Source organism: Topomyia yanbarensis, chromosome 1 (genome assembly GCF_030247195.1).
Source record: "Topomyia yanbarensis strain Yona2022 chromosome 1, ASM3024719v1, whole genome shotgun sequence".
In the NCBI taxonomy this organism is placed as follows: Eukaryota; Metazoa; Arthropoda; class Insecta; order Diptera; family Culicidae; genus Topomyia; species Topomyia yanbarensis.
This window is the reverse complement of record NC_080670.1, coordinates 28,041,497-28,053,735: the sequence shown is the minus strand read 5'-3', so window position 1 is coordinate 28,053,735 and position 12,239 is coordinate 28,041,497. Positions and strand designations below refer to the sequence as shown.

At 34.2% G+C, this 12,239-nt stretch overlaps 1 protein-coding gene across 1 annotated transcript in view; it reads left to right on the top strand.

Annotated features, from left to right (window-relative positions):
- LOC131677178 (headcase protein) overlaps positions 1-12,239 on the top strand; it is a 259,685-nt gene that overhangs the window by 70,952 nt on the left and 176,494 nt on the right. The window contains exon 2 of the mRNA XM_058956873.1: positions 8,090-8,186. Within this exon, the coding sequence (XP_058812856.1) occupies positions 8,090-8,186 (97 nt within the window). The remainder of the gene's footprint in view (positions 1-8,089; positions 8,187-12,239) is intronic.

The window sequence follows — 12,239 nt, the reverse complement described above, 5'->3', positions numbered from 1 at the left end:
CTGATCGGCGATACACGACAATGTTAAAAAACAACAAATTCATGTTAAAAAAATGAGTAAATTAGACAACACGGAGAATTGTTTTTTATGCCGATATTTCCTTGCAGTAAAATAGCTTTTCTTCGTCATATGTCTTGTTCCATAGCGTGTGAGAACAATTTGGTCAACATGTAACTGATGTGTTTCTGACCTTAGAACTTTAACTTGGTGGATAGTTTATAGTTGGCCGATGATGTACAGCATTTTGTAGTGACATAATATTTAATGCACAAAAGAAAATAAGTTTGAAGTGGTTGAACCATCGTGCCATGATAGTTATTTTAAACTTTGATTCAAAAATTGGTTGAAATATTTCAATTTGAATTCAAAATGAACTGTGAATATAATTCTAATTGAACACGATACCTGTCGACACGGGGGGGGGGGAGAATATTTATATTCATTTCAAGCTAATTTTCACAAGGTTGGAATAAATATCAATTATAAATAAAGGTTAGATCACACTCTGCGAATTAAAATTGTACACGTTTTTTTCAGCGAAGCTTAAATAAAAAGTAAACAAAGGCCAAACAAAAAATTGACAGAATGATCATTTTAAATTCACAAGTGTTATATTTCATATTGATTGCCTATTTCTGTAATTCACCAATGCAGATTGGAACGATTTTATTTGCTAACAAAATTTCTACGATTTTATAAATAAACAGTAATGAATGTTTTGAGCATCCTAGCAATATATTTTTACGAACAAATGTATTGATCGCCGTTGCGTTCGCAATCAATTTTAAAATATGTTTATTTGGATGTTTTATGTGAGTTTATTCATATAGAAAAAATGCGTATATTTAAAATCTTTTATTTAATCTTTGCTTAGGGTATTAATGGAGTTACTTTGTAAGCAGTTGACATTCTGATTCAATTTGAGAACTGGTAGTGAAAATAAGAAAATTTATAAAATAGTGCATTTTACGATCTACATCCGATTGTCATTTATTTGGATCTATCCAATAAAGAAAAACTATTTTTTTTCGTTATTCACTTTCTTTGATGTGTGAACGACAGATATATGGGCAATAATTCGTGATAACATGTTATTGATTTATATTACGGAATAAAATGATCCCACTTATTCTCACAGCGATATGTAAAAGAAAATAATCAAAACAATTCTTATTGCAGTTTTGATTCTAATTCGTAAAAAACAACTTTGATCTGAATATGCGATAATCGATTCGATTTATCCAAATGCTCTCCTGTAACTCTTCGATGAGCAATTGGAATCAAGCGTGTAGAGAGAAGGAAAGAACAGAAAAATAAAAAATACAGGTAAATATAGAGCACTCTAGTTAGAGTGCGCCCAAGACGCGTTTGACGTATCCAAACGAGCAGAAATCTGACGTATTTCTATTGTGAATACGTCAAATTTCATGTTCGTTTGGATACGTCATGGCCTCTTGGCCACACTTTAACTAGAGTGCTCTAGGTAAACATAGTTCGACGGTGCTTGTCTTTTCTACCTGTTAAAACTGGCTTTATTGCGAGCAAAGAGAGCCATATTGATCCAGAAGAAAGTCGAAGAGAGGATTGAAGATAACGAAGTATGCGCAAGAGGAGCATGTCATATTTTCGTCTTTTTCCGGTAACATGATGCTGCCATTTGCATTACTGCGTTCTGGTCGGCCATACACGGCAATGTTAAAAACCGTACAATGAGGTTAATAGAAAATTCACTGTTTATGCTATTTAATAGTCTGATGTATTTATATTTTTAAAATAATTTTGTAATCCTCGATTTAGCTTAAACAAAGTAACATTAGAATTATTTAAGATTCAAGTGGCTAATACTACGTTCACACAACAAGTAAAACGTGTTTTAACGCTATCTCGATGACATTTTTCTTGCTGCTAATTATTAAAACATGTTTTAACTCTGTAGTGTGAACATGGTATACAACGTTATTTCGCTATTTTGCTAATAATGGTGCATACTATCGTGAACGCTATAGAATTGTATTGCATGTCTCTAGCCACTCCAAGGATTGAAAAAGCTTCTCTAACATTATATTTAGTAGTCAGACCGTTCAGCCAAACCTGACTAATTCAAATCAAATCAAATCCTTACAGAACAATAATAGAAGCTTACCTTTTTTGGAAACGTTTGTATTAGTTGCTGTTCTGCAGCACATGAAAAAGCCAAAATCAATTATTTATTTGCTTCAGATAATTATGTGGTCATTGGAAAAGAAATCTGACATTTTAGCCTGGTGGTGCTTATTATACCATCCTACCCCACTACTCCACTAACCATGCATATAGAATTTGGCAGACCTACTTTGCTGAAAATGAAGTAATTCAAATTATTAGCACGATTACCTAATCAATCCTGAAATACCAAAAGTTCAGTAATTGAGCTGAGAAGCTGATTTTCAACGACGTAAATCTGTCAAATGGGTTAAATCCAAATTGCTGATCTTTCAACATCTTGTATTGCTAAAACGATCAGTTCAACGAAATTTTGCGACGTCGTGCAAAAATTGAGAAAGCTTCAAGTCCCGGTTGCAAAATAATAAATTGCAATTAATTACTTCCTATAGTCTGCAATCTGTCTGATAATCAATTGACAGATATAACTTAACAAATTGAACCTGACACTTGATGCAGACAGTGAATCTTCAGGAGGCACCTCGACAAAATGCATGTTAACCGTAGCTCAATATTTCCTGGACCAATCGTACTGAATTTTGCAGTTTTTATTCTTCACATCATTGGTCTACAGTGGAAATGCTAATCGTCCAAGATCTGATGGAAAATTATAAATAGTGAAACAATATAAGCAATCTTCGATGTTATTTAAATAACGATCAAAATGAGAATATTTGTAGCAGATTGTTTGCCGTCATAGTGTTACTTAGGTTGTATGGCATGGCTTTATTTACAATCTTTTATTTAATCTTAGTTTGGATTCTTTCGAAAGCCGTAAATTATAAGAAAACTTCCACTTGCTTATTGTGTTCTTTGTGAGAAGATATAAGTAGAAAAGAGTACACAGTGTGATTATATATTCTTTTCTTTTCCTCTAGTTAAACTAACTAAAAAATTGTGGGTATATTAAACAGCTTCACTCATTTCGATAGCCATAAGTAAACTAACAAACGAAAACAATTTTTTTAATGCAGCTTTGCATCCAATTTTAAATTTTCGTTCTACGGTTTGTTTCAAAATTATTCGACTTCTGCTAACTTGCAATATAACTCTTCGACATGGCATTTTCAAATGAGCGTGCAGCACCTTATGGATAGGACGATAAAGAATATCAAAATATGACATTTAAAACTCGATTATACCTGTTTTTCGTACGGGATAAAACTTGCTTACTTGCCCTCATATGGTTTGTGTACAACATGGGCCATAATATTGCACATAAAAGTCGAAAAGTTGATTCAAATTATTGAGATGTATGCAAGAGGAATATGGCGCCCCTTTACACTGTTTTCATTTGGCTTCAGGATGCAGCCATTTCTGCGATGACAGGTACTAACGTCTTAGACCGGACTAAACTGAGGCCTAAAATCAAAGATAGTACCGTGCGGCGGTTCCAACTAGCTTCAAGCTTACCGCTATTAGAGTCCTAATTACTACAAACGTTGTAGAAGGAGATGTATAGGACGATGGCCGCAGCTTCATCGATTTTCAATTTTTTTTTATTTTGGAAGCACATGAGATTATGTTTTTTTCGATACGCCTTAGTTGATGGGAGTGGGAAATTGTTAATCACGGTAAAACATTGAATCTTTAAAGTGAAAATGAAACTCTTTCAAATTCTTTAAAAAACTACTTAAAAAGGGAATCATAAAAAAATGTTTTAGAATGGCGCTTACGGGGTTCATGAATAAAAAAATCATCGAATAATATACGTGAATAAAATCACTAAAGAAACTACGAATACCTGTAAAAAACAAGGAATCATTAACAATCGCTTGGGCAACCTACTGTTCGTATTCTAAGGACCCTTTTCGCAGCACTTTTGTTGGATCAAACCGTGGAAGGGAATGCACTCTTATTGTAAGAGTGGCGCTTACGCGCCTTTTCTGAGTGAATTGATAATTCTTTCATAATCAAGAATATTTTCAATATTTAAATGTTTACTAGAAAACAAAATTTTTGAATATAGAAGTTAGACTTTAGAATTCAGAATTTAGAATTTAGAATTTAGAATTTAGAATTTAGAATTTAGAATTTAGAATTTAAAATTTAGAATTTAGAATTTAGAATTTAGAATTTAGAATTTAGAGTTTAGAGTTTAGAGTTTAGAGTTTAGAGTTTAGAGTTTAGAGTTTAGAGTTTAGAGTTTAGAGTTTAGAGTTTAGAGTTTAGAGTTTAGAGTTTAGAGTTTAGAGTTTAGAGTTTAGAGTTTAGAGTTTAGAGTTTAGAGTTTAGAGTTTAGAGTTTAGAGTTTAGAGTTTAGAGTTTAGAGTTTAGAGTTTAGAGTTTAGAGTTTAGAGTTTAGAGTTTAGAGTTTAGAGTTTAGAGTTTAGAGTTTAGAGTTTAGAGTTTAGAGTTTAGAGTTTAGAGTTTAGAGTTTAGAGTTTAGAGTTTAGAGTTTAGAGTTTAGAGTTTAGAGTTTAGAGTTTAGAGTTTAGAGTTTAGAGTTTAGAGTTTAGAGTTTAGAGTTTAGAGTTTAGAGTTTAGAGTTTAGAGTTTAGAGTTTAGAGTTTAGAGTTTAGAGTTTAGAGTTTAGAGTTTAGAGTTTAGAGTTTAGAGTTTAGAGTTTAGAGTTTAGAGTTTAGAATTTTGAATTTTGAATTTTGAATTTTGAATTTTGAATTTTGAATTTTGAATTTTGAATTTCGAATTTCGAATTTAGAATTTCGAATTTACAATTTCGAATTTACAATTTCGAATTTACAACTTCGAATTTACAATTTCGAATTTACAATTTCGAATTTACAACTTCGAATTTACAATTTCGAATTTACAATTTCGAATTTACAATTTCAAACTTACAATTTCGAATTTACAATTTCGAATTTACAATTTCTAATTTACAATTTCGAATTTACAATTTCGAATTTACAATTTCGAATGTACAATTTCGAATTTACAATTTCGAATTTACTATTCACAATTTCGAATTTACAATTTCGAATTTACAATTTCGAATTTACAATTTCGAATTTACAATTTCGAATTTACAATTTCGAATTTACAATTTCGAATTTACAATTTCGAATTTACAATTTCGAATTTACAATTTCGAATTTACAATTTCGAATTTACAATTTCGAATTTACAATTTCGAATTTACAATTTCGAATGTACAATTTCGAATTTACAATTTCGAATTTTTTATTCACAATTTCGAATTTACAATTTCGAATTTACAATTTCGAATTTACAATTTACAATTTCGAATGTACAATTTCGAATTTACAATTTCGAATTTACAATTTCGAATTTACAATTTCGAATTTACAATTTCGAATTTACAATTTCGTATTTTCAATTTCGAATTCACAATTTCGAATTTACAATTTCGAATTTACAATTTCGAATTTACAATTTCGAATTTACAATTTCGAATTTACAATTTCGAATTTACAATTTCGAATTTACAATTTTGAATTTACAATTTCAAACTTACAATTTCGAATTTACAATTTCGAATTTACGATTTCTAATTTACAATTTCGAATTTACAATTTACAATTTCGAATTTACAATTTCGAATTTACAATTTTGAATTAACAATTTCGAATTTACAATTTCGAATTTACAATTTTGAATTTACAATTTCGAATTAACAATTTCGAATTTACAATTTCGAATTTACAATTTCGAATTTACAATTTCGAATTTACAATTTTGAATGTACAATTTCGAATTTACAATTTCGAATTTACAATTTCGAATTTGCAATTTCGAATTTACAATTTCGAATTTACAATTTCGAATTTACAATTTCGAATTCACAATTTCGAATTTACAATTTCGAATTTACAATTTCGAATTTACAATTTCGAATTTACAATTTCGAATTTACAATTTCGAATTTACAAATTCGAATTTACAATTTCGAATTTACAATTTAAAATTTACAATTTAGAGCTCAGAATTTTTAATATATTTTTGATTCTGAAATATTTTATATAAATTATAATTTTTCACCTATAGTTGCTTAAGCGCCACTCTTCGACTGTAACAATCCGAAATTTTAAAATTCGCCAAAGTGCTTAAAGTTTTGTAAATTTACCAACTCGCTTTGCTTCCCCCATGCTCCAACTGAGTGGAAAAGCCACGCGCAAAATTTCCAATCGGTGTCACGTTTGTTCAGTTTTAGCCGATGTAAACACGACAGACAAACTTCGGTACTGTCAGCGACGACTTTGCTTTGCAGATTAATTTCCCAACTAAATTCCGAAATATTGAGGTATTTGGGACAAACCAAAAGATGTATACACACACGCGCTCCGGGACAGGAATATTTTAACCATCTGTTCAAGCGCGCGAAAAAATGATCTTTTTTCTGCTGTCTGTTAGCCCCTCTCCCTCGTTGCAATTCTCCTCCTGCTTAGCCGCAGTATTTCAATCGAGCATCGTGAATACAGTGAATAAATGAATAACACACCAAGCCAAACCCACACTCACCAGCCACTTGTTTACGTTTAGATTCGAGTTCTGTTTTCTCACGATTCCCGAGCAAAAAGAAGAAGAAAAAAACAAACTCAAACCGAACGAAGCTAAAAACCGGCAAGGAACAAAACAACATCCCCTGCTTCTCTTCATCACGCTCTCCACCGCCCAGCCACGGAATCAACCAGCCGCCAACCGGGAGGGGTCCATCGATGCTTCCATTGATGGCAGCAACCGCGGCTAGATGGTGACTGTCAACTCGGCGGCTACTCCCCGCATACGTACAACGTACCGGACGGCCGGCCGGCGGCGTGATTCACTACGCCCGGTAGCCACATCTCACCTACACCACCACCAGTTAGCATCTCCAGGGCTCAACCGCGCGACACGAAACCCGATTCAGAGCAATGTGAAAAGTCGAATTTATTGAATTTAAAATCGAGTGCCTTTTTTTTTCTGCACCTTCCGTCGCTGTCGCGACTGCTTTCCCCTACAGCTCCTGTGTCGGGATCCGTATCTGATTGACGGATCGAAAAAGTGAAAGAATTTTCCGTCTAGTGTCAAATTCTTCACGACTAGTCAAAGATACGAGCTGTTTTGTTACTTTTCATTTTTTTTGTGACGCAAAATGCACTCAACTCGCTACCCGGTTGTTTACGGAGAGGCAGACCACCCCCTCCGGGGACCGGAATCCAATTCTGCTTCTGTTCACTGAGTCAGCGTGTTTCGGACGATGATATCTGTCGAGAGTCTCAGCAGATATAATAAACCCCATGTTCAATCCGACGCCGGTTCCGGTCGAGAAGAAGGCCAAGGTGGGCAGGAGTTCGTCGTGGGAAGCGACGAACGGATTTAGGTACCTTGCATCGCGCTACTCGTCGTCGGATTAGCGGTGACCTAGGTCGGCGTTAAAGTGTTACTTGGTTGAGTGCGCGCACTGGTGGCGTAATTGATCCAATCCGGCGATAATCGACGGCCCTGAGGTGGTAATTTCGCTAATCGCCACGTCACGGCAGGAATAGTTAATGGGTTGCTGCTGGTAGCGAGCTTCAAACGCAATCGCTATGACTACTGCGATCAGTGAAAAATTTTGTCAATCTGTCAATAACGTTCCCCCTAACTGCTGTAGGCGCCCCGTCGCACTGTCATCGACGGACAACGAAAAATTCCACTGCATCAATCGATAAGAGACTCGCTCGTTATTTGCAATGTTTATCAAACAGCTCTTATCAGACTGGTCGTACTTTATGGGGGTTGGTTATCTTACAAGCGAACGACGAAAATATTTGCTTGCTTGGCACGCGAGACACACCTCTGCTAGTGGGGTCCTTGCTGTCGGCTTGGTCCCCCCCGAAACGCAAGCCCAAGCCCCGATGAATAATTTAAACTGCCGTAATCGATCATAAATAAATCAATAAAGTAATCATTTTTCCTTCTTTTTTTCCATTTCTTCAACCAGGGCGACATCTGGCGCCAACGGAATCTTCTCCCGCCGCTTGGATTTCTCCTCGTTCAACATGCTACCCCGGCAAAGGATAAACTCGTACTCAATCAAGGTAAGTCCCCCCCCCACACACACACCGGATGTTGTTGGATGCTCTGAACCTGCCCTACCTGGCTGTGTTGCCAGAGCTGACCCATTTCTCATGGTATTATTTAGTGCGGGCAATTCTCGCGATTGTTGTGATTTCTCCAATTACCGTAAAAACGTGGTCGCAGCCGCGTGTAAATTGCCACGCTTAGCAAAGTTAGTTCAGGCGACGACGACGACGACGACAACGAATTTAGGTCGCGAGGGGTCGTATTTCAACGCCTACTCCTTGCAGCAGGGAGGAAGCCCCCCCCCCCCCCGCTTTGACTTTCCATGGCCATGCATACACGGAACTCGGTCACATCAGCATTGATCGAATTTCGCCCCGTTCGTCAGTTAGTTCCCGGCAGTGTTGTGCTTCGTATAACAGGTCCGTTGAGACCTTCTTTTGGTTTGGGATTTTGGGAGGACAAGAGGAAGCTGTCAGTTGGGAAGGGATAAAGCTAGTTTGGTTTGGTACGGGCGGTTTGAATGGAATGTTTGTTTTCAGGCGATCAACAGGTAGATGTATTCGTAGTAATGCATACGGTGGAAGAATTCCTGAACTTGAAATGATGAGGTGTGTAGTTTTAAATCCAAGAATTTTTATACCCAGATTCACATGGCGTTGGTCAATATACCCAGGGCTTCCAAAACCAACAGAAACCCCGTCATTTGTAATACATTTTGCTCAATCAAAGGATGAATACGAAATTATTATGCATCCTTTATTTTTTCCTAAAGGAAAAAAATAGATGAAACAATTTGAGCTTAAGGGGTCCTCTTATATAATTGTGGCAAAAAGTACCTAATGTTTCATAATTTTTTTTGAAGCAGTAAAATAACTTACACATGTGCGCTATTCTGCTATTTTGTACGCCGGTTTTGACACCCTTACACTCGAAAATTTTTATTTTATAGATGAAACCTTAATAAACATTTTGCAGAATAGCGCACATGTCGAAGTCATTTTACTTCTTCAAAAAAAAATTCGAACATTTGGTACTTTTTGCACAATTATATAAGAGGCTCCCCTAAGGGCACAAAACCTAACTTAAAGAGGATTTGAGTGTTTCGTGTTCCACTCGTCAGTAACTGACACCAACTTGCTGTCAGTAGACTCTGCTCCGCGGGAATGTTTGTTTATTCTTCCACAGTCTCCGATTCATTGTCCTACTATTTTTTTTAGTTCATTTTATTTATATGCATTTCATTTCTTTAGTTTTGTTTTCTATACTTGCATTGTTCTCCTATTTTATTTTTCTACTTTTTCCTGTTCTTTTATACATCCATCTATACAAATTTTTCCAATTTTAATTATTCCTTTTCTAATGTTTCTGAAATTTTATATCCACGTTACTGTTTCGTTCTTCCGCCATTTCGACCTGGATTAATTCCATCTTCTTTAAATTGCCTTTTTAACCTCCATTTTGATATTTGTGTCCTTGTTTATTAATTAATATTTTTTAAAGTTTTTTTTTTATTACAGAATGCGCGACATTAGGCATAAATGGATGGTTAGCATAATGTACGTTAGACATAATGGACGAAGGACATAATTTAAAAAAAGAATCTTTAGGCTCGTCTTTGAGTATTATATCGACTGGAACTGGAATTTCTGTGAATGTTTACGGCTTTCCCAGTCAATGTAGCTTGAGCAAACGAAATGTTTATAAAACTGCCCGACGTTTCGACCGCGTTTGGCGGCCTTTTTCAAGGCAAATTTAATCGTGTCGTTTTTGTCGACAGCAGTAGGAATCAAATCAAAGATATTAATATATGCGCAATTCATAAATGGTATGCCGGGTACTAAACGAGTACTAAAGTAATGGTCTGCTTCTTATACTTGAGCAAACTGTTTATCCAGGCTCCAGCTTAATTTTGTATGATCGAAAAACTACAACCATTCAGGCTCTAACCACCCGATGCTATCGCCGCCGGAAAAATAAGTTTCTTTAAGTAATACATCAATTTATGATTATTTATGCTTAAGGTCTATTGTGCCAATCGACCATTGTGCCCTAATCTAAGTATGCCTAACGTATTTATGCCTAATGGGCTACACGCTTTATTACACGCCTTTTGGCCTTTATTTTATTGAACGGGTATTTTTCTCTATTATTCCACTACTCAGTATTGCTATAATAACTCTATTTTTTACTTTAAACATTTCATTTATAATTTTCTCTATTCTCTTTTTTTCAGTTCTAATTTTTTTGTATTTACTCCATTTTTTGATTTTTTTTTTACATTTTCTGATTTTTTGCATTTTTTCTTTTTTATTTATTTCATTTTAAAATATTCGAGTTCGTCTATCTTTTTTTATGTTTTTCGCTTATTTTTAATTTTGTGTCAGCATTTTCTATTTTGCTCATTTTTTAATTAATGTGGGTTCATATTTCTTCTAATCTTTTCACTGTTTTGTCATTTTTTACTTTATTTCATGTTCTCTAATTCGCATTTTTTATTCCTTGTATTCCATTTTGATTGCTTTTTAATTTTTCCTTTGTGTTGTATTTTTACCATTAATTTTTTTTTTCATGTACTTTGTCTAACGTTCTCTTCTACTTTTGGAAAATTTTCGACTGTTGGTAGAGTTTGAAGTTTCAGTTTGGAGAAAATGTCAAACACAGTTTATGTATTTTATATCCGACGTTTCGGCGGCATATAGTGCGCCATTTTCAAGGAATTAATTTTCAATTTTTACCGTTTGTAGCGGGTTTTAGTTTATCCGAAAACGGTCCGATCACGAAATCTGTTTTGTGTTTGCTCCACAAAACAGTAAACACAAAACAGATTTCATGATGGGACCGTTTTCGGATAAATTAAAACCCGCTGCAAACGGTATAAACTGGCATATGCGCAACAGCCCAGTATGACGACGATTCCTGTAAACAAAGGTGTGCTTGACGATAACGCGGTAACAAACTTAATTCCTCGAAAAAGGCGCATTTTATGTCGCCGAAACGTCGGATATAAAGTACATAAACCGTGTTTGACATTTTCTCCAGACTGAAAGCCGATATATAACCTCAAGTTCTCTTCTACTTTTTTTCTATTATTTACCTATTCCCATTATCGTTTTGCTCTTTTTCTCTTTTGTTCTATTTATACGATCAGTTCAATAAAATTTTCTAGTTGCCCTATTTCGTTGTTCTTATTCGTTATTCACATTTTCCTTTATGACATTTTCTTATTTTTTTGAAGTTTTCTTTTTCTTTTTTCTATTCACTTCGTTTTGAAATCCTACTATCATGTTTTTCATCTTGCTCAATTTTATTTTTCGTTCACTTTTCATTTTGAATGAAGTTTTTCTGTTTTTCTTATCTTATGGTAAATAATTTGTTCGGTTTTTATTTCGTCCCTTTTATTTTTATATTTGTTTCATGTTCATTGCTTCTTTTATTCTCTTTATTTCGTTACATAACATTTTTCATACATTGCTCGCTATTTTGACTTTTTTTAAATATTTGTAGTTTTTTCATTTTATTTTTAATTATTAAAATTTTTTCTATTTTATCTACTATTCTATTCTACCATTTTTTTTTTCTAAATTTTTCCCATTTATTTCATTTAACTTCTTGAAAATTGTTTCATTTATATTTATGCGATATATTTAATCAGCTTACGTAAGGGGGCGGGCATAACGTAGTTGGTAAATCGATTGCCTTGCACGTAGCTTGCCTGGGTTCGAATCCCAACCTCGCATAAGGGTTAGAGATTTTCCTTAAGAGATTTTTTGAACCCGAAGAGGCGAATGACCTTAAGGCTAAAACCTCTATAATCAAATTAAAAAAACCCTGCGCAATTTTTCCCCATTCTTTCAGTTTTCTTATTGTCCACAATTAGACTGTATCTAAAGGTTTTTGTTTTTTTTTTGTATTTTGAGTTTTATTTTTGGCTATTTAAGTATTTGGCTCATTTCACATTTTGTTTACCGATTTTTTATTTTTTTGTTTCCTTTTATCCAGTACATTTCTGTGTTTTTCTATTTATTCCAGTTTTATATAACTTCATGCTTATGTTGTCCCCTTTTTTG